General features: G+C 42.4%; 1 protein-coding gene across 5 annotated transcripts in view; it reads left to right on the forward strand.

Moving 5' to 3' along the window:
• The window catches only part of LOC104998555 (UDP-glucuronosyltransferase 3A1), a 24847-nt gene extending 2215 nt beyond the window's left edge, over nucleotides 1-22632 (forward strand). For 2 of the 5 annotated variants that reach the window (XM_010853795.1, XM_010853792.1), the window contains exons 2-7: nucleotides 190-291; nucleotides 8681-8795; nucleotides 12907-13438; nucleotides 16139-16370; nucleotides 17819-18038; nucleotides 20667-21872. In XM_010853795.1, the coding sequence (XP_010852097.1) occupies nucleotides 190-291; nucleotides 8681-8795; nucleotides 12907-13438; nucleotides 16139-16370; nucleotides 17819-18038; nucleotides 20667-20943 (1478 nt within the window). In that variant the 3' untranslated portion in view covers nucleotides 20944-21872. Of the gene's footprint in view, nucleotides 1-189; nucleotides 292-8425; nucleotides 8605-8680; nucleotides 8796-12906; nucleotides 13439-16138; nucleotides 16371-17818; nucleotides 18039-20666 lie in introns of those variants that run through there. The other 3 variants (XM_010853793.1, XM_010853791.1, XM_010853794.1) reach the window with 3 other exon arrangements.
• The last annotated feature ends 3666 nt before the right edge of the window (nucleotides 22633-26298 follow it).

Genomic DNA, 26298 nt, shown 5'->3' on the forward strand with positions numbered 1-26298 from the left:
GGGGGAAAGGGGTTGGGGGAAAGTTGGACATACTCAGAATGAGATGGAGAGATGACTGATGACACTCATTTCCTCCACTCCCAATCACCTCTCTGATTCCCTACCCCTCCTCTCCTGGATTTATCAGCCCATCAATTGTAGAATCTCGACTCTCATCATGATAAGAATGAACTTGCGCTTTGTTCCTAGGTGGAAGCCATTTTCTACTGATGCATCAGATCTCTCAGATTCTTCAAGATCATGGTCATAATGTCACCATGCTTCTCCAAAAGGGAAATTTATTGCTACCAGGTACCTTTACCCATTAATTATTAAAAAAAATTTTCCCCACTAATCCTTGATTTCCTATATTCCTGGAAAGAAACTAATGCTTTTTGCATAGAAGGGCTTTTCAGATAGTTTCTTTAAATCTAATTGGATTAAAAGAAGGAAAAGTGTGTGTGTCTATGTAAGCTATAGGAAAGCTTCTTGGCTCTGTTCACCAGGACTCTGTATGGGCTTCCCAGATGGCTCAGTGGTAAACAACCTGCCCGACAATGCAGGAGATATAAGAGATGTGGGTTTGATTCCTGGGTTGGGATGATCCCCTGGAGTAGGAAATGGCAAACCACTCAAATATTCTTGCCTGGAAAAGTCCGTGGTCAGAGGAGCCTGGCGGGCAACAGTCCATGGGATCGCAAAGAGTCAGACATGACTGAAGCAACTTAGCATGAGCATGAAACTCCATGTTCTGTGGTCTTATGTACTCTTCCCTTGTGTTAAGTCACTTCAGTTGTGTCTGATTCTTTGTGACCCCATGGACTGTAGCCTGTCAGGCTCCTCTGTTTATGGGATCCTCCAGGTAAGAATACTGGAATGGGTTGCCATTTCCTACTCTACAGGATCTTTCCGATCCAGGGATTGAACCCACATCTCTTTTATCTCCTGCATTGGAAGGCAGGTTCTTTACCAGTAGCACCACCTGGGAAGCCCTGTCCTCCCTTACCTGACTTCTGCATCTCAAGCAAACCCTCCACACATTCCCACAAACCATGTTGGTAAATACTACTTTTTTTTTTTTAATTGGAGGCTAATTACTTTACAATATTGTGGTGGTTTTTGCCATACATTCACATGAATCAGCCATGGGTGTACATGTGTTCCCCATCCTGAACCCCACTCCCACTTCCCTCCCCATCCCATCCCTCAGGGTCATCCCAGTGCACCAGCATTGAGCACCCTGTATCATGCATTGAACCTGGACTGATGATCTATTTCACATATGATAATATACATGTTTCAATGCTATTCTCTCAGATCATCCCACCCTCGCCTTCTCCCACAGTCCAAAAGTCTGTTCTTTACATTTGTGTCTCTTTTGCTGTCTCGCATAGAGGGTCATCATAACCATCTTTCTAAATTCCATATATATATGTGTTAATATATTGTACTGGTATTTTTCTTTCTGACTTACTTTGCTCTGTATAATAGACTTCAGTTTCATCCACCTCATTAGAACTGATTCAAATGCATTCATTTTAATAGCTGAGTAATATTCCATTGTGTATATGTACCACAGCTTTCTTATCCATTCGTCTGCTGATGGACATCTAGGTTGCTTCCACATCCTGGCTATTGTAAGCAGTGCCACAGTGAACATTGGGGTACACATGTCTCTTTCAATTCTGGTTTCCTCGGTGTTTATGCCCAGCAGTGGGATTGCTGGGTCATATGGCAGTTCTATTTCCAGTTTTTTAAGGAATCTCCACACTGTTCTCCGTAGTGGCTGTACTAGTTTGCATTCCCACCAACAGTGTAAGAGGGTTCCTTTTTCTCCACACCCTCTGCAGCATTTATTGTTTGCAGACTTTTTGATACCACTTTATAACTTGGCTTGAAAACCTGTTGAACAGATGTGTTACTGACATATAAGATTTCTAATAGGTAAAGATCACTTTTCTTTTTCTATGGCATAGATGACTTATCTGAAATTTAAGGAAGCTTTCTCAAGGGGTTCCTTATTTATGCAGCTAAGATCAGACTCTACCGTTAAGGTGATCTTGTTTTCTTGAGAATCAGTGACTGCCCATGAATTTGTGCATGTTGACACAGAAGAGGCCTAAATCCAAAGAATTTAGCTCTAATGAGCTTCTGCTGCTGCTGCTGCTAAGTCGCTTCAGTCGTGTCTGACTCTGTGCAACCCCATGGATGGCAGCCCACCAGGCTTCCCTGTCCCTGGGATTCTCCAGGCAAGAACACTGGAGTGCGTTGCCATTTCCTTCTCCAATGTATGAAAGTGAAAAGTGAAAGTGAAGTCACTCAGTCGTGTCTGACTCTAGCGACCCCATGGACTGCAGCCTACCAGGCTCCTCCGTCCATGGGCTCCTATATTTTAGCAACTCCTCTCTGTTGACAGAAAAGGGAATAGCAACCCTGAGAACTTCAATGGTTCTCTCACAGTTACATGACAGGTTAATAACAGTGTTGGGTGGATTTAGGACTTTAAACTCTGGATTGCTCAATCTAAAGTATTGCTCAGACTTGATTTAAAAACAGAAAATCCAGTGTTAAGTGGAATCACTAAAGAACAAAATCATGAGAAATGATAAAACTTAGAAGGTGACTTCAGGCTTTGCAATTGTTCAAACATGTATTAAAATAATTCTTTTTCTGTTGGCATTTCTTTTTTTAATTGTGGTAAGTATACAGAACATGAAATTGACCACTATAACTGTTTTTGTGTAGAGTTTAGTGACATTAGTGAGATTTAGTGACATCAGTACATTCCTGGTTGTGCAACTGTCTCTGCCATCCACCTCCATAAATTTGTTTATCATCACAAACTAGAACTCTGTACCAATTAAAAATAACCGTTCATTACCCATTCCCCAGCCCCTGGTAAACATTTCTACTTCACTTCTCTAATAATTTGACTATTCTAGATACCCGATATAGGTGAAATCACACAATACTGTCCTTTTGTATCTTGTGTATTTCACGTAGCATAATATCTTTTAGGTTCATTCATGTTGGAGTATGTATCAGCATTTTCTTCTTTTTTAAGATTGAATAACATTCCACGGAATGTCTATACCATATTTTGTTTATCTATTCATCTGTTGATGGATATGTCTATTGTTTTCACCTTTTGGACATGTGAATAATGCTGTCATGAACTTTGGTGTACAAATATCTGAGTCCCTATCTAAATCTACTTTAATCACTTTCTAGATTAAGTTCTATATTTTTCAGTGAACATCTTTTATATGTATATCCTTTTGCACTTTTTTTGACAGCAGATCTGATGAAATAGGTATAGTGTATTAATACTTAATTTTAAAAATTATAATTTAACCTAATTAAAAATTTAAATTAATTTAAATCAAAATGTATTTTATTTTATATTTTTGACCTTGGTCTTCAAACTTGTGAAACACTTGGGAGCTACAGAGTTAAGATATGTATTTTTAGAAAATTTACCTGACTCCTTTATGGAGAATGACTTGTATGAGATCTAAAATCAAAACAGAGAGAGCGGTAAAAGCTATTTATAGAGTCTAGGTGAGATGTTGAAGGGGACACACCTAAGACAGAACCTCACTAAAGTTAGTGTAAATGCCCTTCCATGTAATCACAAAAGCAGAAGACCTTTCCATTGTTAACTTTATTTCTTTTTAATTTAATTTAATTCAAAATTTTAGATTAAAAATAAGTTTTGCACAAACTTTGGGAAACTACTGAAATTACATTCTACCCCTTTAATAAACATATGTGCATTAAAGTCTACAAACAATTTAGGGAGTTTATGGATCCATTCAGTTTTATTTTTAGGTTTCAGGTTTAAATGTCTAGGATTTATTTCAATATTCCCTAATCATGGGCATTCCTGAGGCTTTGAAACAGCATTTTCATTCTTCACTTCATTAGTAGAGCTAGGCTAGGTATCTGCAAATCAGGAAAATACATGATTATGTTATTATTTCTGACCTGGTGCTCACCTCAGTGCATTGAAATATATGAACCACTTACTAACTCCTAATTTGAACATACTTAACCATCTTTCTTATTTATTAAAAACTTTAGTGAAAAAAATAACATCAGTGGCACTAAAGAAGCAAAGATCCCTGATACTCACATGTGTGGATTCACGTGCTGCAATCAGTGTGTGCAGTCACAACTGGGTCACTGATGGAGGCTAAAGAATATTGAGGCGTATGAAAGAGAAAGCCTAGATTGCCTTGACAGACTGTTAGTGGAAATGCAGATTTAAAAAAATCTACTAATGAGGACTGCCTCCCTGCACGCCAGCAATGGCTGCTTTGCTCTGTTCAGATGCAGGACTGTGTCTGAGGAAGCTTCGTTCTCACTAAGTTCTGCTTGAAGTTCTGCTTGTCATACTTCTTGACGACAGCAGCCTTCATTCTAGTGGGGACGGCACTGGGGCAAGATGGTTTGGAACAGGTGCCTAGTGTGGGCCAGGGTGCACACTGGGGTGGTTTCAGGAAACCAGCCAGGTCCCCAAGCATTGTCACGTTTTATGCTCATCTGCTTCCTCTGCTTTGTTCCTGGGAGTAAGTGTGTATGCTCACTTTTCAGGAATCTTGGTCTCTTACAGGCTTTGATAATTTCCACTGGTTTTAAAACCAGCTAATGGGATTCATCTTCCTGCTTTGGACTCTAGGCTTGGGTTGCCCAATATGTGGCTGGAGCCCTTCACCCCTATGGAGGATTTCCAAGACTGTGATATCCCACTCCTCTTCTGTGTCCCCTGTTTGGAGGAGTGGGTCTTGACTCAGTTGCTTCTCCTTCCTTCCTACGTGGCTCCATGTGGTCTTCCCTTACAGCCGTGGTTGTAGAAGTCTTTCTGCCAGTCTTCTGTTTGCTTTGAGTGAAACTTGCTCCACCACTAGATGTATCTTTGATGTGTTCATCATGGGAGGTAAGCTCAGCATCCTCCTATTCCACCATCTTGATCTCCGAAATCCTCACAGAGAGCTTCTTGAAGATGAGGCGTGTGACTCATGGATCCCTTCAGACATGTTGTGTGCTGTGCTTAGTTGCTCAGTCATGTCCAGCTGTTTGCGACCCCATGGATTGTAGCCCACCAGGCTCCTCTGTCCTTGGGGCTTCTCCAGGCAAGAATATTGAAGTGAGTTGCCATGCCCTCCTCCAGGGGATCTTCCCAACCCAGGGATTGAACCCAGGTCTCCCACATTGCAGGCAGATTCTTTACCATCTAAGCCATCAAGGAAGCCCTCAGACACATTGGCAGAAGCCAAAAGTGGAGATGAGGATATTTTTAAAGATTTGTGGAGCAGCCTCTTGTCTAATGGAGGTAACTCCCATGACATAACCAGGAGATCCACAATACTTGAGATTTTTATATCATAAGAAACATGGCAAGTATGGGATGAAAGAGACAGGGAAAGGATGAGAGGAAATGAAGCTTTTGAACTCCCACAGAGGAAGAAACAAGCTGATAAACTATTCAGCTGAAAACTCATGATATTTTATGGAGAACAAAGGAGAATTCTGAGGGTGAAGAATTAGAAGTTAGAACTTCAGTCTCACAGGGTTGAGTTTCAGATCACAGAAAATTGTTTCCAGTTCTTGAAATCTAATACTGTTAGCCCACTTGGATGTCAAAGTTTCTTATGACCAGTGACTGATGTTTCCCTTCCAAATTGTTGCACCTAGATTAATAAAGATCAGCAACCCATGTCTTATATCTGCCCTGTTACTGTTTCTTGGAAGCAGAAAACCTGTTCCCTAATTTCATAGGTCCACAGATATAAATTCTACCTCTGGATGGATCATACCCTGATTCTCACCCATACTTATTAAATTATTTGGATGCTATAATTTGGGACATTTGAGCTAATGATATTTAGATGAAATTTTGAACTATGGATTGATGATATAACAGTTTAAAGACTTTTTGGAATGCTGGGATGGGGTGAATACATTTTGTCTGTGCAATATACTTGAGTTTTGAGGTGCAGAGAACAGGATATAATAGGCAGACTGTGTCCCCCTAAAGGTATCCCTGTTCTAATTCTTGGAACCAGTGAATATGCTACCTTACGTGGTAAAGGGACTTCGCAGATGTGATTAACATAAGGGTCTTGAGATGGGGAGATTATCCTAGACTATCCAGGTGGGGTCAGTGTGATTACTAGAGTTCTTCTAAATGAAAGAAATTAACAAGAGAGTAACAGAAAGAATGTGATAGAGGAAGGAAAAGTCAGAGTGATATAATTGCCAATTGGAAGGAGGCTATGAGTCCGGGAATGCAGGCAGCCACTGAAAGCTGGAAGAGGCAAGAAAAAGATTGCCCACTTAAGTCTCCAGGAAGAATGCAAGCCTGCCCATGTCTTGCTTTTACTCCAATAAGGCCCATTTTGGATTTCTACACTATAAGATAATAAATGTTGTTTTTTGCCTCTAGGTTTGCAGTGAATTTTACAGCAGCCCTAGGAAGCTATTTCAGTCATCAAAGGAGGTTAGATCCCTCCTAAAGGCAGGAGATTAGTTTGCTAAAGCCAACTTTGAGGGCCACTAATTGCAGTGGCCATTGTATTATAATTTGGATGGATTCTAGAGCCGCCCATGGGCTTTCTCTAGTTGTAGCAAGCTGGAGCTGTTCTTCATTGCCGTGTGCAGGCTTTTCACTGTGGTGGCTTCTGTTGTTGCTGAGCACTGACTCTAGGGCACACAGGCTTCAGTAGTTGTGGAACACCAGCTGAGTTGCCCTGTGGCACATGGAATCTTCCTGGACCAGGGACCAAACCTGTGTCCCCTGCATTGGCAGGTGGATTCTTAGCCCCTGGAGCATCAGGGAAGTCCTAGAGCTTTTCTTATTTGGGCCTCTATCCGAAGTGGGCTGATTTTAAGCACACATGAACTTAAGTAAAACATATAAATTAGAAATATGTGTCTACAGAATGTAAAAAGGCCTAAAAGATGTTGGAGCCATTGAAATATTGTGGTATCATTAGTTGTTTCTTTACCATGTGAGTGATAGAAAAGTTTTAGACCAACCAAATCCTTCTGAGAAATGTAACTTAGGTATGGGGTGGCGTTGGGGGCATTCCTGGTGGCACAGACAGCAAAGAGTCTGCCTGTAATGCAGGAGTCCTGGGTTCAATCCCCAGATCAGGAAGATCCCCTGGAGAAGGGAATGGCAACCCAGTCCAGTATTCCTGCCTGGAGAATTCCATGGACAGAGGAGTCTGGTGGGCTATAGTCCATGGAAGTAGGACACAACTGAGTGACTAAACACTTTCACTTTCACGGGGTCTTGAGCTTTGTGTGGGGGCGATGGCGCATCCCTTTGTGTGAGCTGCTTTGAGAACATTTCTGTCTTGAATGAGTGTGTGGAACAAATCACCTTGGAGGAGGATATCCTCAATGTAATGTAATACCTATGATCCTAGGGGAAGTTGGATGTAGTTAATGTTTTGCCAGCAAAGATTGTGGCCACTGGTAGAGCTGTTGAAGTATCCATTGACAACCAGTCAGAGCTATATTGTGCCTTTTCCAGTGAAAGTAAGTGAAAGTGAAAGTCGCTTAGTCCTGTCCGACTCTTTGCGACCCCATGGACTATACAGTCCATGGAATTCCCTAGGCCAGAATACTGGAGTGGGTAGCCCTTCCCTTCTCCAGGGAATCTTCCCAACTCAGGGATGGAACTCAGGTCTCCTGCCTTGCAGGTGGATTCTTTACCAGCTGAGCCACAAGGAGGCAAACTATAGGCGAGGGTCTGCTTAAAGAGGTACCGAGCAGAACATATTAGCCAAATCTATGACTGCTAAGTATTTTCCAGTAGATCCTTGGATAAAGTCAGTCATTTTACTGAGTATGGAAGCTGTAATGTGTGGGACTGTGCATTATCTGTTCCCAAATCTTACAATTTAGTTAGATGTCATGACTGATGTAGGCATGCAAGCATTAAGAGAGTGTGGAAGATTTATTACTCAAAAATAAGGCCTTTTTGAAAGAATGGGACAGGTTCCCAATTACCTGAAAAATGTCCATCCAGTGTACGGAGGGATGATTAGCTTGAGTTTTTATTGTGAGTGGGGGGGCGGGGTGATATGTGGTGAGGATTACCCCTCATTGACCTGACTTGCATGGTTTGAAACTTCCACTTAGGGCCATGAGAGGGAGCATGCACCTTTCTAACCAGTTTGCCCCGGAAATGGAGATAGGGACGGAAGCCCACCAGCATCAAACATCAGAAACGAACTCAGACTTTTGATTACACCTGGGTAATGGGGGGAGAAACCAAGTTAGTAAGTAGAAGTACAGAAGACTACTGAATCACAAAACTATTTGGATATATCACTTTAAATCATGAAGATGAATTTTTCTAAAACAGAATGAGCAGAGACTCTGGAACCAATCTTGACACATTATCTTAAACTAATTAACTTTGTTTTCTCAGCAGTAAAATGAGACAGACAGCGATACATTTACTTAAAGCTTTAAATGGAAGTTTCCATAACTTTAAACTAAAGAGCATTCCTAAATTGTTGCAAGGTCCTCAAGAAATACTTTCAGTATACAAGATTGAATGAGAAACCAACTGAACATCATAAAAATAATTCAAAGATACAATCAAATGTTAGTATCATCATGCTAATGTTAATACATGTTGTGTGACACATTTAGTGTGTTTAACCCATTGATGTTTTTGTAGGTTTTAAAGAGGAGGAGAAATCATACAAAGTTTTTAACTGGTTTCTGCCTGAAGACTGTAATGAAGAATTTAAGAGGTCTTTTCATTCCTTTATGGAGAAAACTTTTGGGGGCAGGTAATTTTTTTAATTATTCAAACTAAAGAGTCACAGTTCAGTTGAGTTCAGTTGCTCAGTCGTGTCTCACTCTTTGTGACCACATGGACTGCAGTACGCCAGGCTTCCCTGTCCATCACCAACTCCTGGAGCTTGCTCAAACTCATGTCTATCAAGTCAGTGATGCCATCCAACCATCTCATCCTCTGTTATCCCCATTCTCCCCCCACCTTCAATCATTCCCAGCATCAGGGTCTTCTCAAATGAGTCAGCTCTTCGTATCAGGTGGCCAAAGTATTGGAGTTTCAGCCTCAACATCTGTCCTTCCAATGAATATTCAGGACTGATTTCCTTTAGGATGGACTGGTTGGATCTCCTTGCAGTCCAAGGGACTCTCAAGAGTCTTCTCCATCACCACAGTTCAAAAGCATCAGTTCTTTGGTCCTCATCTTTCTTTATAGTCCAATTCTCACATCCATACATGATTACTGGAAAAACCATAGCTTTCACTAGATGGACCTTTGTTGACAAAGTAATGTCCCTGCTTTTTAAAGAGTCACAATTTTGGTAATATAAGTGAATGGATAGATGCTTAGAGTGAGGATGTGATAAAGGATGGTTGGATGGATGGACAGAGGGACGGAGATATGGATGAATGATACTGATATTCGGGTAAATAGGTGTTTCACAGTACATCACCCATTCCAGCCACTCAAGGCTTTTCCTTGCTCTGTCCTTTCTTCTGCTATAAGCATGAAGGTATTACACACACACACACACACACACACACATACATTCCTGTAGCAAGTGGGAGGTAGATAGTTTCTTCTGGGATTTCCTTATAATACTTCACTTACAATCTTTGTCTATAATTTCCCCAACACAGAAGTATATGTATCTCAACCTCTCACTGTTGGTAGGGACATTAAAGATACATTTTTATTTATTTTTTCATTTTCTCCTCATGTTTTTATTAATGGAGAAGTCTTTTAAACAGTGCTTTTGTAGGAGTTAGCATCTGGCCATGTAAAGTCCTTTTAAAAAGCAGTCAACCTTGTGCAAAATAAGACGTGAAGCTGACTCTTTTTGCTTCATCTGACATGAAAAGGAACACATAACTCCTTACTTTTAATGTTAAAGGGGAAAGACAGAAATCCATGCCTATCTTGGTTAATTACAGAGGACTCTTCCCCTATTTTATTCTTGAAAATCTATTTCCTAATCAAGCTACTGCTCAAATCTGACTATTTCCATAAAACCTCTTTTCCTCACTCAGACTGGATGACCATGGTCCCTCTGGTATGTGCATTAATTGGTCAGTAGTGTCTGCTCTTTGTGACCCCATGCACTGTAGCCTGCCAAGTTCCTCCATCCATGGGATTTTCTAGGCAGGAATACTGGAGTGGGTTACCATCTCCTTCTCCAGGGGATTTTCCTGACCCAGGGATAGAACCTGGGTCTCCCGCATTGCAGGCAGATTCTTTACCGTCTGAGCCACCAGGGAAGCCCTCTGGTATAGATCTGATCTGATCTACTCAACTGATACTTAGTTTATATCATCTTGTGGTGTTAGTTATATATTTTAAGTATATGCTTTGTCTATTCCTCCCTACTTTAATATTTTGAGGACAGATATAAGTAACCAGGCATTCTTGATATTTTTCCTATTTGTTAGTTTAATTTTAATTATGACTAATGAATTACATTCTAGGAATTTTTATAACATTACTAAAGTTATCCAAAAGTTTTGGTAACCACTCCTTTGTTATATCTTAAAAAATACACAGTAGAAGATGATGTGAGCCAATCACTTCCATTGTTGTGACTTGAAGTTAACCCTAAAGATCAGACAGAGATCTGCATATTGCTAATGACTTCTTTATCTCTGGGAAATCTCTATCTGAGGCAGAGTGGTGCAGTGGCAGACAATTATAACTATGCCAAGGTACCAATTCTCTTGGTCGTCCATGCAGTCAGGAAGCTTCTGATGTCTCAAGGCCTTGCACTTGTTACCTCTGGTATCTCAGTGTAGATGGATATCCTACTTCCCTTTGTATTGTACAAAGAGGAAACAGAATCGTAATCTGTTTAGGCAGTGGTGGGAAAGCATGGCAAGAAGATAGCTTCCTAGGATAGCCCCATAGGTGATGTCTTAATTACATGTCAGTAAGCTTTTCTTCTCTGGCTCCCTTAGCCTGCAGTGAACTGGAAAGGCTAATCATGTGTTTCAAAACCAGACTTTTCCCCTTTGTTTACTGTGGACATAGAAAGATAGAATTTCCATTTTTAACTGAGATTTTGAGTTCTAGTATGATCTGATAACCTCTTGGATGAGGAAATCTGTCATATGTGAATACACAGTGATTTTAAAAAATAGTGTGTATTGTCAATATTTATGGGATTGTGTCATCAAGTGATTCCCACAGTTTTGCTGAGTAAACAAAGAAACCACTCATAAAGGTTCAGTATATAAGTAAAGATTAAGGACAGTGTCACAGAATTCATCAAGTAGAAAGAGACCTGTGAGCCCTGCTGTGGTCAAAGAAGCCTCCCAGAGCAGAAGTCCCAATGATGGGAATTCCTTTTCCATTAACATAATTCATCTATGCCAAAGGACTTCAGGAATTACTGTCTGAGAAGTGTCATGGAGAGTGCTAGGGATTTGTAGCAGTGAGGAAAGGGAGTAGGGGATGGAACGGAACACTCTCAAGAGCAGAACATCTGCCTGGACTGACTGAGGGAACGTGTATGGACGGTGGTGGAGTGGGATGGCTGCTGCTGGGTGTGGGCTTACTTACCTGGAATATTTTCTTTGTAGCCCAAGATTTTTTAATTCAACTTTTTAAATTTTTGCTGCACTGGGTCTTTGCTGTGGTGTGAGGGCTTTTCTGTAGCTGTGGCATGAAGGCTTAGTTGCTCCACAGTATGTGAGCTCTTAGTTCCCTGACCAGGGGTCAAACCCAAGTCCCCTGCACTGGAAGGCAGATTCTTAACCACTGGACCACCAGGGAATTCCCAAGATCCTTTTTTAAAAATTGAAATATAGGTCATTTACAGTGTTTCAGGTGCACAGCAAAGTGATTCACTTCATATATATACACACATGTATATCTGTATATATATGTATAAGTAAGTAAGGAAGTGAAGTCGCTCAGTCGTGTCCTACTCTTTGTGACCCCATGTACTGTAGCCTACCAGGCTCCTCTGTCCTTGGGATTTTCCATCTGAGACGTTTTACCATCTGAGCCCTACACACATTCACAGGTTTCCCCAGTGGCTCAGTGGTAAAGAATCTGCCTGTAATGCAGGAGTTGCAGGAGACTTGGGTTCAGTCCCTGGGTTGGGAAAGCTCCCCTGTGGGAGGGCATGGCAACCCACTCCAGTATTCTTGCCTGGAGAATCCCATGAACAGGGGAGCCTAGCCAGCTACAGTCGTAGGGTCACAAAGATTCAGACATGACTGAAATGACTTAGCATGCTTGCACACACACACACACACACACACACGTATTCTTTTTCAGATTATTTTCCATTATAAGTTATTACAAGATATTGAATATAGTTCCCTGTGCTCTACAGTAGATCTTTGTTGGTTATCTACTTTATATATAGTAGTGTGCATATGGGAGAAGGAAATGGCAACCCACTCCAGTATTCTTGTCTGGAGAATCCCATGGACGGAGGAGCTACAGCTCAGTCCATAGGGTTGCACAGAGTCGGAAATGACTGAAGCAACTTAGCGAGCAAGCGAGTGTGTATATGTTAATCCCAAATTCCCAATTTATACCTTCCCCTTTTGGTAGCCATGTTTGTTTTCTATGTCTGTGAGTCTATTTCTGGTTTATAAATAGGCTCATTTGCATTATTTTCTAAGATTACATATAAAATGATGTCATATGGTATTTGTCTTTCTCTCTCTGACTTACTTCTTTTAGTGTGATAATCTCAAGTTCCATACGTGTAGCTGCAAATGACATTATTTCATTCTTTTTTTATAGCTGAGTAATATTCCACTGTATATGTATACCATGTCTTCTTTATCCATTCATCTGTTGGTGGACCAAGGTTCTTTTATGTATTGTGATATAAACACTTTCAACAAATATTTATCATTTATTTATTTTTCTTGCAGATGCAAATTTGAACACTTTTTAAATATTATGGAACTACTAGGGCATCACTGCAGTCATTTGCTAAGGAGAAAGGATGTCATGAAGTCTTTAAAGAGTGAGAACTTCGACCTGGTGATAGTGGAAATGTTTGACTACTGTCCTTTCTTGGTTGCTGAGAAGCTTGGGAAGCCATTTGTGGCCATTCTCCCTTCCGCACTGGGCACCGTGGACTTTGGGCTACCAAGCCCTCTGTCTTATGTGCCAGTGTTCTACTCCTTGTTAACGGACCAGATGGACTTCTGGGGCCGAGTAAAGAACTTCCTGATGTTCTTTGAGTTCTTCAAGAAGCAGTGGAAAATCCAGTCTGCATATGATGACACCATCAAGGAGCATTTCCCGGACGACTCTAGGCCAGTTTTGTCTCATCTTCTAACAAAAGCAGAGCTGTGGTTTGTTAACACCGACTTTGCCTTTGATTTTGCTCGGCCCCTGCTTCCCAACACTGTGTGTATTGGAGGTTTAATGTCCAAACCTGTTAAACCAGTACCACAAGTAAGTAAATGCTGAGGGTGAGGACCCATGCAGAAGTCCTCAGTGCAGAGCTGGTAGCCACCCTGTCACTGGGATCCTGGGAGTGCATAAGGTGAGGCAAGTGAGGCTCCAGGGGACCCTTTGAAAGGAAAGACTCACTTTCAGTATCATGAATGTACAGAGTTAAGACTTATACAACCCTGCGATTGACCTCCTTAAATACTATACCCAAGGTCTTCTCTTGCCTCACCTTAGTCCTGGCGCTGGTAGAAAAAGACTTTTAGTAACTTGAAGTTTCCATTTTAATTTTCTATGCTCATGTTTTCTGTAAGCATGTAGTGAGCATCTGTCACATGCAAGAATCATGAAGGGGATGAGTTACTCACATGGAAACACAAAACAGCAAGACTTACAGAGGTGGTGTGTGGGACTGATAGTGAGAATGCAGGCTTCATTGCCAGCATCCTGAGACAGTAGTGCCCTGGTCCCTAACTCTGCCTACACCTCCTGATTTGATTGATGTGGGGTTAAGCCTGGGAAGTGTAAGTTATAAAAGCTGCCCAATCAGTCTGACTGCATCGACTCAGAACCACTGCTGTACAAGTTTTCAAAATGGAGGGGAGTTAAGACCAGATGGTAAAGAATTTGCTTGCAATGCAGGAGATCCGGGTTCAATCTCTGGAGAAGGAAATGGTAACCCGCTCCAGTATTCTTGCCTGGAAAATTCCAAGGACAGAAGAGCCTGTCAGGCTACAGTCCATGGGGTCACAAAGAGTCGGGCATGACTGAGTGACTAACACTTTAAGATGAATGAGTTGCTTATCATCTAACAGCACAGGCTTGCAATTTTATGGAATTTATCTTATATAATCTCTTGCCACCTAGAAGGAGGTATGATGACCTCCATTTTAATTTTTTTTTAATTTGAATATTTGTTTATTTATTTGGCTGAGTTGGGTCCTAGTTGCAGCATGCAGGATCTTCACTGCATCATGTAGGATCTTTCTTTGTGGCACACAGACTCTCTAGTTGTGGCACACAGGCTCCAAAGCACTCGGGATCAGTAGTTGCAGAGTGTGGGTTAGTTGCTCTGCAGCATGTGGAATCTTAGTTTCCTGACCAGGAATTGAACCCATGTCCCCTGTATTGCAAGGTGGATTCTTAACTGCTGGACCACCAGGGAAGTCCCATGACCTCCATCTTTATAGAAGGAGACAGACCTCTGGTGGTATAAGTGGCTGTCCCACTGTCATTCATTTTAAAGCCAGAGAGAGTCCTGATTTGGCCTGGGCTTTTCAGGAATGAAGCTATCTATCCATCCCCTACTGAACTTGTATCAGGTGAGCAGGAAGAGTTGGGGAATGATCCTTGGGCTATGTGGGTTTTGAGTCGGTGGAAGAATTTTTTAGGAATGAAGCTGGGAGGGAAGATGTTCCCAGGTAGAGAGAACAGGAGGCCCAAAGTGGGAAGATGAAGTGAGATGTCTCTGGGTTCCCTGGATGACTCCAGCTGGACCAGAAAGAGGAAGATGCAGTTGCACAAAGATGCCCAGGCCAGACTGCAGGAAGTTTCACTGGATAGGAGGGTGGGTCAGCCCTGGCCACAAGACCGCAGAAGGGAATTGTTAAGCACGAGTTTGATGGGAGGAAGGATTGTGAGATAACAGTAACTTTTTCAAAAATTTTTCTCCTTTGCATTTTCCAGTTTTTATATAATGATTTTACATTGCTTTTTAATTATAACAGAATGACAAAACTGTTGTCAAAGTGGTCCTCTGAAGCAATAGATCAGGCAATGTTATGCTAAATGAAATCAGCCCAATAGGGTGAAGGTCTAGGAGCTGGATGAGATGGATGAGGTGGTTGGATGGCATCACCAAGTCAATGGACATGTGTTTAAGCAAACTCTGGGAGATGGTGAAGGACAGGGAAGGCTGGTATGCTGCAGTCCATGGGGTCGAAAAGAGTCAGGCACAACTGAGAGACTGAGCAATAACAACTAGGATCTGGGGTTGGAGGAGCCACAAGAAATCCAGAGAGAGTCAGGGTCCAAAGAAATATTTGGAAGAATTGACAAAACGTGTTAAAACCAAGATGACAGCATTAGATCAGAACAGTTTTTCAGAAATGCCTCGGGGATTTGAAGAAAAGAACTGCTGAGGCCTGAGACTTGATGTGGCATTGCTACTTTTAAAAAATCTTCCCATGTGAATATAATGTGCAGTCATTGTGGGTGAATAACTGAGATAGGAGATAAACTGCAAAAATCAGTGACTAAGAACATCATGGGCTATCAGAGGAATGGTGGATGGGGTATGGGTGGGCAGACACCTCCCCATTCTGCCTCCATTTCTTCTCAGCTTCTCCATCTACCCTCCAGATAGCCCACCTCCCTCTGCTGGACCCTGACTCCCTATGAAGTTCTTCCTTACATTCCACTTCTGGTCCGGCTTTGGAAAACACCCAAGCGGCCATATCTTCATGGACCTACAATGAGTAGAGTATCTATGATTGCCTTGACAGTAGGGTCAAGGTTTCAAAAATGAAAGATGTTCCCACCAACACACTGGGCATGAGCACAATTGAGAGTGCTGAGCTGTCTCAGGACAATGAACTCCAAGAAGGACAGGAGAGTGTGTTCAGTGAATAACCGACTTCATTTCATGACCATCTAGTCTTTTGTGAACATTTTTCTTCTCTTTCCTTCCTTATTTCTCTCTAGGAATTTGAGAATTTCATCACCAAATTTGGAGACTCTGGTTTTGTCCTTGTAAGCCTGGGGTCCATGGTGAGTTTCATTCGGTCCCAGGAGGTTCTCAAAGAGATGAATGCTGCCTTTGCTCATCTCCCTCAAGGGGTGATATGGAAGTATAATCCTTCTCATTGGCCCAAAGACATCAAATTGGCCCCAAATATGAAAATTGTGCACTGGCTTCCGCTGAATGACCTTCTGGGTAAGGACTGCCAGGATTGCTTTTTTCTTCTCATTTACATGTCTTGGGGATCATTGGGCTTCTGATCTCTAGCTGGATTATTTCATCAGCACAAGGTAAGTCTTTAGATGACAGGAATGGAGCAGCGAGTTGGAGCCCTTGGGGAATCAGGCTATAATGAGCTCAGATGCCAAAACAGCTATCTGCCCTTCATTCTTTTCTATCTCAGACCTCATGTCTGAAACCACTGAAGTCACGTTCACCTAATTCCTTTGGTCTTGAACAAGATCACCACAAAATAATCCTAAACAATCTGTGAACTCTGAGAACACATACCAGGAGATACACTGCCACTGTCTTCAGTGGCTTCAAGAGCACCTGTTCACTTATGTTCCCTTACACATTCACATACACACACACACACACACACACACACACACACACACACGCACAGAGATATCTTCCTTAGCTACTAAGGTCTAAGCAATTCATAGATTCACAACATTGATGCCAATATATCTGAGTCCCAAGCTGAGCAACCTCCTAGCCAGTTACTTGACACATTGAATTTCTGATACCAGAGAATTTCCTCACCCCCAACGGGGTATCTCTATGGCTAGCACTGCTTCTTAGAGACCACTCACTGCCATAGCCACTGACTGGATCAGAGGCTTATAACCAAGATCATAATAAAGTAATCTGTAGAATTAAAAAAATATATTATTATTTCTATGTCTGCAAATGTATTTCTTTATATCTTGGGTGTGGGACATGATTCTCATTTCAAAGAAGAAATGAGGACGCTCTGATGTGCATCCCAGTAGACCAGCACAGGCTGAGATGAACTCTTCATTATCAATAATCACTTTAGTTATTGCTACATAAGGATGGGATACAAAGGCTAAAACTGCAAATACTGATGGGCAGAGTCCAGTCTCTTATTTCAGGGAGGTTTCTTATATATTTAAAGAGCACAACACATACTGTATAAGTTTTATGAGTGTTATATGACTTGCGATGTCAATGAATGTGCCAGGAATTTATAGGAGAGGGCTATTATTTGGTGGGTGAGAGAGGTTTTCTCAAGGAAAAGAAGCAAAACAAAGATAGACATAGGGAAACATAAAGAGAAAACAGATGAGAGAAGAGACTTGAGGGGATAGAGAAAAGAATAGATGGAATGTTGGATGGATGGATGGATAGATGGGATAGTTGCCTTGATTAGCACTAGCACTAATCTCTATAGAATTCCCTGGGTTCTGAGTCTTCCCCCAGTTATGACTGAGTTAAGGAGTCTCTACAAAGGCAAGGTTTGAAATCCTTGAATGTGTAGCAAGCAAAATCATCTTTACAATGGCTCCAACACTCCTTGAGTTCTCATTGGTATCTTCTTCTGCCTTTTCTGCTTTCCTTGTTGTCCTGAAAACTTTCATCCTGAGATGTCCTGCTTTCTTTCTTATTTACAACAGGGCACCCTTGCATCCGCCTCTTTGTCAGCCATGGTGGGATGAATAGTATCATGGAGGCCATCCAACATGGTGTGCCCATGGTGGGGATTCCCCTCTTTGGAGACCAACATGAAAACCTGCTCCGAGTTAAAGCCAAAAAGTTCGGTGTCTCTATCCAATTAAAGCAGATCAAGGCTGAGACACTGGCTCTGAAGATGAAGCAAGTCATAGAGGACAAGAGGTGTGCAGTTCTCTGGGCTTGTGGTTGTTTATGATGAGTGAAGACATAAACCATGATGGGCACCAAGTGGGTCTTTTTGCAGTAAAAGCTGAAACTTCCAGGACATGAAATCATATGTGTATGATGGTAATAGCTGACTTATTTCCTCTGAGAAGAAGACTAAGGCAATTTAGGTTAGATGTTGGTTTTCTACCTTCTAGCTGTGAGGAACTGGAACTATTGACACAGTCTGTCTTTGAGAAGTCTTCTATTGTGGAGGTGCTTGTAGTAGAATTCCAACTGAGGCAGGAGGTTGCCTTTCTATTCCCAGTATCCTACACTGTTCCCCACCTCAGGCCCCTTGCCTGTGCTTCTCCCTAGAACACTCCTTCCCTTCTCTTCACAAGACTGGCTCCTTCATGACATTGAGGTCTCATCCCAATGTCAGCTGCTCAGAGAGACCTTTCTCTGATAGTCTCAAAGCTTCCTCTTTTTTCCACCCCAATCATAACACATTATTTTTTTCTTGATGTATGTCAGAATCTGTGATCACCTCATTTCTTTATGTTTTAATTTATTGCCTGTCCCTACATGAAGGGCTTCTCAGATGGCGATAGTGAAAAGGAACCCACCCGCCAATGCAGGAGATATAAGAGATTTGGGTTTGATCCCTAGGTCAGGAAGATCCTCTGGAGGAGAGCATAGCAACCCACTCAAGTATTCTTGCCTGGAGAATTCCATGGACAGAGTAGCCTGCTGGGCTACAGTCCATGGGTTTAAAAGAGTCAGACACGCCTGAAGTGACCTTCCATGCATGCATGCACCCCACACAAGAAGATAGAGAGTAAACTCTTCCAGCATAACACCATGAGTCTCTTGCTATGTCCTCAGGGTCCAGCTCAGGGTCTGCCACAAAGTAAGTCTGAATGTATTTCTGTGAAGTGAATCAATACAAAGGGATCCATTCATCTCTTAAGAAACTTTCCAACCAGTGCAATAATCTCATGTGTGAGGAGAAAAAAAAATATTTTCTTTCTTATAATGAAGAAAGACTGAAAAACTTTCAGCTTCAGGGACACACACTTGAAGCATATCTCAAGACTTTGCATTACTGTACAACATTATGGCACATAGGAGACCTGTAAGTAGTTTTGTTAGATGACTGAATAATAACCACATCACATGTGATGCCAACCCCAGCAAAGTTGTTAAACTCTGGGGATCAGATAACCCAGAAACTTTATATATATTTCATATCTTATGTGTTTAAAATGTTCATTTCCTGATGTATGGATTTGTAAGTTTCATTATATTTTCAAAGACTTAGACCCAAATGTGCATGATCCATCGGCCCTATGAAGCAGTCATCTGGGCTGGGATGGTCCACAGACATTGGACATCAGGGGTGGCCACAGAATTCATGTGCCCTTATGTGAAATGGAAATGTGGAGCCCCTTGTCATAATGTGTAAGGATTTTAAGAAGGTGACAGCAGACAATTAAATCAAGCCCTGATTTAAAAGGGCTTCCTAGGTGGCTCAGTGGAGAAGGCAATGGCCACCCAGTCCAGTACTCTTGCCTGGAAAATCCCATGGACAGAGGAGCCTGGTAGGCTGCAGTCCATGGGGTCGCTAAGAATTGGACACGACTGAGTGACTTCACTTTCACTTTTCACTTTCATGCATTGGAGAAGGAAATGGCAACCCACTCCAGTGTTCTTGCCTGGAGAATCCTAGGGACAGGGGAGCCTGGTGGGCTGCTGTCTATCGGGTCGCACAGAGTCCGACACGACTGAAGCGACTTAGCAGCAGCAGCAGCAGCAGCAGCAGGTGGCTCAGTGGTAAAGAATCTGCCTGCAATGTAGGAGACCCAGGTTCAACCCCAGGGAGACCCAGGTTAGATCCCTGGGTTGGAAAAAATCTCCTGGAGAAGGAAGTGGCAACCCACTCTAGTATTCTTGCAGGAAATCCCATGGACAGAAGAGCCTGGCAGGCAGCGGTCCATGGGGTCACAAAAAGTCAGACCTGACTTAGTGACTAAGCAATAAGGCTGATTTAAGGGTGAATGGCAACCCACTCCAGTATTCTTGCCTGGAGAATCCCGTGGACGGAGGAGTTTGGTGGGTACAGTCCACGGGTCGCAAAGAATCAGATACGACTGAGTGACTTCACTTTAAGGTGAATCCCTCTGGAAATAGGCAGGCTTACAGCCCATGAAGCCAGTGCTGGTCAACATGATGCTTTGAAAGAAGCAGGGAAATGCAGGTGTCTTCCTGGACTGTGGTTCTCAGAGTCATATGTATTATCTAGCCCACACACCAGCACAAAGTAGACACTCAATAAATACAATGGTTTCTTTAGTATATATCATGAACCTCCTTGTGGGAGAGACTAGTCCTTATAGACGTAGTCACTTTTTTGTAGTTTAGCACTTCCAGCACCAAGCATGGATCTTTGCATGCATATATTTGTTTGAACTTTTAAAAGAGACCCAACTAGACAATGGTAAGGCCAGGTCAACAACTTTTCCTTAAAAGGAAGTCTTTTGTGCCTATGGTAGAAAGTGTGTGTGTGCATGTGTGTGTGATACAAGATCTCTAAGACTTCTGAGATCACTTGAGTTAACAACTCCCCTCTGTCTCTGCTGACAGGTACAAATCTGCCGCAGAGGCCGCCAGCATCATCAGACGCTCGCAGCCCCTGACCCCTGCCCAGCGGCTGGTGGGCTGGATCGACCACATCCTCCAGACAGGGGGTGCAGCCCACCTCAAGCCCCATGCCTTCCAGCAGCCGTGGTATGAGCAGTACCTACTGGACGTCTTCTTGTTCCTTCTGGTGGTCACCCTGGGCACCATGTGGCTCTGTGGGAAGCTTCTGGGCCTGGTGGCCAGGTGGCTGTGTGGGGCCAGGAAGCTGAAGAAGGCCTGAGGCTGAATGGAGCCTAGGAAGGTGGAGTGTTTGGGCAGACTCAGCATTTCTTGGCATCTCCAGCCAGTTTTGTCAACCCTGGTTCTCCACATCCTACCCACTTGCTGCTGCTGCTGCTGCTAAGTCGCTTCAGTGGTGTCCGACTCTGTGCAACCCCATAGACGGCAGCCCACCAGGCTCCCCCGTCCCTGGGATTCTCCAGGCAAGAACACTGGAGTGGGTTGCCATTTCCTTCTCCTATTTTGCTACAAATTCCTGCTCACTGGCTTCTTCTCATGACTGCAATTCTTTACTGAGCCCTTGTGGCCTTGATTGCCAGTCAGCAAGGACTGTTCTGTGATTCTGTCCCTAGGTAATTCGGATACATGACCATCAGATCTGAAGCCTAGAAATTGCCTTCTGTATCACACCCTTCTTCCTGGCACTGAGCCTGGACCATTTTGGTCTCCATTCTGTTGCATCTTCTCAGCCTCTTTCCCTCATGCCTCCACCACTTGTCATGGAATAACCCCTAATGCATATGCTTTCTTGTTTCTTGTGCTTTCTGTTTGCTTGTCCTGCAAACTCTTGTCAAAGCTCAGGAAGCCTATCCTGGGCACGAGCATTTAGGGCCAGACACACCCTTGCCTGTGTGCATGGTCTCTGCCTTGGTTTCTGCGGATCACTCCTTTGCAGTGGAGAGTGTAGGTTAGTCATGGGCTGAAGTGTCCCTGGTCTCTGCTTTTCATAGCTGTGAGCTATCTTCTCAACTTTCCTATTTAAAAACGAAGTCATGAGAAAGAAGATAATTTCTTTATAAACTAAGAAGAGCCTCTACACAGCTGAGCCTTTCTGTACCTGACATACTGTTGGAAATTGCATTCAGTTCAGTTCAGTTGCTCAGTCATGTCCGACTTTTTGCGATCCCATGGACTGCAGAACATCAGGCTTCCCTGTCCATCACCAACTCCTGGAGTTTGCTCAAACTCATGTCCATCGAGTCAGTGATGCTATCCAACCATCTCATCCTCTGTTGTGCCTTCTCCTCTTGCCCCTAATCCTTCCCAGCATCAGGGTCTTTCCCGAAGAGTCAGCTCTTCGCATCAGGTGGTCAAAGAATTGGAGCTTCAGCTTCGACACCAATGAATATCTTTCCAATGAATATTTAGGGTTGATTTCCTTTAGGATTGACTGGTTTGATTTCCTTCCTGTGCAAGGGATTCTTAAGAGCCTTCTCCAGCACCACAATTCAAAAGCATCAATTCATTGGTGCTCAGCCTTTTTTATAGTCCAACTCTCACATCTGTGCATGACTGCTGAAAAAGCCATGACTATGCGGACCTTTGTTGGCAAAGTGATATCTCTGCTTTTTAGTATGCTGTCTAGGTTTGTCATAACTTTCCTTCCAAGGAGCAAGTGTCTTTTAATTTCATGGGTGCTGTCACTGTCCGCAATGATATTAGAGCCCCCCAAAATAAAATCTGCCAGTTTCCACTTTTCCCCATTCTATTTGCCATGAAATGATGGGACCAGATGCCATGATCTTACTTTTTTGAATGTTGAGTTTTAAGCCAGCTTTTTCACTCTCCTCTTTCACCTGCATTAAGAGGCTTTTAAATTCCTCTTCACTTTCTGTCATTAGAGTAGCATCATCTGCTCATCTCAGGTTGTTGGTATTTCTCCCGGTGATCTTGATAGTAATGGAAACCAGAAAAAAAAAAAAAAAAAGAGTGACTGGAACTGCTTAGGGTTTTCTTTTATTTCTTGTTTAAAAGAAAGTGTAGTGGAATTCCTGGTGGTCCAGTGGTTAGGACTCTGAGCTTTCACTGCAGAGGGTGAGGATTCAGTCCCTAATTGGAAAACTAAGATCCCACAAGCTGGTAATACATCTGGAAAAAAAGAAAAGTGTAATGTCGGTAGGCAGGCCGTCCAGAGCTGGTGTGGTAGTGCCATGATGTCATTAATAGTCCAGATATCTTGTCTGATTGATCTGCCTTCCTTAATGAGTGGCTTCATCCTTAAGGTCACCCTGATTTTCCAGGTAGTCATTTTGGATCCAGTCAGCACATGGAATTTTAGGCAAGAAAAGGGAAACTCAAAGAAAGGGAATAAAGCAGGTTCATGCTAGCTGCTGCTGCTGCTGCTGCTGCTGCTAAGTCTTCAGTCGTGTCCGACTCTGTGCGACCCCATAGACGGCAGCCCACCAGGCTCCTCCATCCCTGGGATTCTCCAGGCAAGAATACTGGAGTGGGTTGCCATTTCCTTCTCCAATGCATGAAAGCAAAAAGTCAAAGTAAAGTCACTCAGTCGTGTCCAACTCCCAGCGACCCCATGGACTGCAGCCCACCAGACTCCTCCATCCATGGGACCTTCCAGGCAAGAGTACTAGAGTGGGGTGCCATTGCTTTCTCCATGCTAGCTGAGTTAGCATCTTTAAAGAGGTTTCCCAAAGAATTCCAGTTAAATCTCATTGAGAGACCTGAGTCATGTGACCATTCCTAGCTACATAAATATTCTCCAGCTCTGACTGCAATGCTGGGTACACTACTACTCCAAGTAATTGGGAGGGGGTGGGGTGAAGGGTGGTGAATAGGTGTTAGAAAGAAAAAAAAAGGACAGTGGATAATGGAGGAAACTAGATCCTTGGTCACATGTGGAGGGCAGGCAGGGAAGGGCTGGATTGAATATATGGTTCACCTATGACCTGATGACTCAGTAACCTCTGCGACAGCCTTAATTGCCTTTCTGAGTGAAACATCAAAATAAGAACAGCAATCTTTTACCAATATGACATGTGTTATTCGTTCCAAGTTCTTTCATCTTCCTTTCTGCCATTTAATGGGACACCTGTGTCTAATCCATTCAGCTGGAAAGAAACAGGTACCACAGGGGCAACCACAGAGGAAGAGGAGAGTCATTGTGTAAATTAAGACAACAGCAATAAAACTTGTTGCCACCTCATCACGGATGCCTCCTCCAGCCAGGGTACATGGCTTGGAGGGTGGATGGGCTGGTTTTAGCTCCCACTGGCCCCCTCTTGTAAGCATGTCTTTGCCAAGAATAATGTTCCCTACCACAGGGTGGCCCTGGCTGGTATACCCCTCCCACCCAGGGCAATTTAAGGCACTAGGATTGGCTAAGGAATTCCCTTGGGAAATTTTGTGGGTTTCTTTCTTTCTTTTTTTTTTAAGATCCAGGAAGGCTCCTTTCTCCATGGCAGGCTTTAAATTAGTTAATTATTTCTTTTTAATAAGTTCTTAAATGAAAGTTCCAAATTTAGAGACACACATATCTGCCAGAGTGGATTTTAAACTAATTTCTTCAAATTTCATCTCAAGATAACAGTAAGTGATATCAATTAATAGTTGCACTGGTGATTCCGTCCCCCCTGGGTTTTATTTATTTTTCTCTGATTTAAAAATTCAAGATGAATTTTGAGATATCTTTTTGTGTTACACAAAGAAAGGAAGGTTCCACACACAAGGCCTGTGAATCCTCCAGGTGGTGGGGCCACCTCCCTGACTATAGATACGACCACTGAGAATGATGACACGGATGACAACTCTTGCTTTCTCATTTGTGTTATTGAGAGCGGAGCTTCATCTGTCCTCTAACTGATTTTACAGATGAGTAAGCCTAAAAAATATAACAGAAAAGAGTGCCATCGCTCCTTCCCCTTTTCATAGTTTATTCCATCTCATGGAATATTACTAAGCTAAAGCTTGCAGTTCCATATTCCTTTAGTGACCATTGATGAACTTGGCATCATCTCAGATGAGAGTTACTGTTACTAGGAAACCAATTAGCAAGCAGTAGCAGAAAGCCTCAGTAGAACAGCCTAAGCCAGTAGCCTTCAAACTAGGATACTTTCAGCATCATACATTCGTGAAAACTTCCCAAGGGCTACATAACAGAGTTTGGAGGTGATAAATTTCCACCTTTGTGTACTCTAGTTTTCTAAAACTGGTCTTCCTAACAAGGTATTGTTTTTAGTTGATAGATCCTCTTTCTTGCCACACTTTTCACAATTTCCTGACTTTTATTTTACAGAAGAAATGGACACCTTTCACCCACTCCCATTCTTCCCATGGTGCATTGGCTGGGGGTGGATAAGTAGAGGTGACTTAGTTAGAAAGTCCTTGTAACTCAGATGATTTGTAATTCTTTGTTTTAAAAAAATCCAAAGATGAACTGTGATTTTTTTTTCAGGTGACAGACCTTTAAAGACAGTAACTTTTGATAATAGATTGCTGTGAGAATGGCATATTTATGTAGCACATTATTCTGAAGTCGTTCAAAGAATGGAGGGACATAATTTTCAAGACAGTTCATAACAAAACTCTTGGTGCTCCTGTTATTTATGTGAATAGTTTTTCAGTGTTTGCATTACTAATCTTTAGAACTAGGTAACACAGTATTGGAAATGTTGCATTTTTTTTTGAAACTTACCTGTGATGATATGCAGTTCTTCCAGTTAGAAACATACTGTATGGTAATATAATTCTTTGAGAGCAAAGTTATAAAATAGGAAACAACACATTGATTTTATATTAAGTTTCACTCACCCTATAGTATCTATGTATATTTTATTCTTTTATGACATACCTAAATTTTCCTTATTAAATAAATCATGCACTGTTATATATGAATTCTGAAGTATAAATGATTTACAACATGTTGATTTCGGGAGTACAGCACAGTGATTCAGTTATATATGTATATTTTTGGATTCTTTTATTTTACAGGTTATTACAAGATATTGAGTATAGTTCCCTGTGCTATACAGTAGGTCTGTTTTGGTTGTCTGTTTTGTATATATTGATGCCAGCCAACTAATTCAGCCCTCTCCTCTAACTTTTTCTCAAATTTTTAGACATTTCTGGGTCATGCAGCTCAACTTGTACTTTTAAATTGTAATCTCCCACCCAAATTTCCAATACATTGAAAAAAATCTGCATATAAGTGAACCTGGGCAGTTCAAGCCCGTGTTCAAAGGTCAACAGTATTTGTCTTTTGGACATCGGTCACAGCTCACAAGGAATGCCATTAATATCCTTCCATTTGGCATAGAGGAAAATATATACTGTCAATGGCACCCCAATCCAGTACTCTTGCCTGGAAAATCCCATGGATGGAGGAGCCTGGTAGGCTGCAGTCCATGGGGTCTTGAAGAGTCGGACTCGACTCAGCGACTTCACTTTCACTTTTCACTTTCATGCATTGGACGAGGAAATGGCAACCCACTCCAGTGTTCTTGCCTGGAGAATCCCAGGGATGGGGGATCCTGGTGGCTGTTGTCTATGGGGTCACACAGAGTCGGACACGACTGAAGTGACTTAGCAGCAGCAGGGAGAAATTCAAGACCAGAGAAGACGT

The sequence above is a fragment of the Bison bison genome, unplaced genomic scaffold (genome assembly GCF_000754665.1).
Source record: "Bison bison bison isolate TAMUID 2011002044 unplaced genomic scaffold, Bison_UMD1.0 scf7180017864331, whole genome shotgun sequence".
Classification (NCBI taxonomy): Eukaryota; Metazoa; Chordata; class Mammalia; order Artiodactyla; family Bovidae; genus Bison; species Bison bison.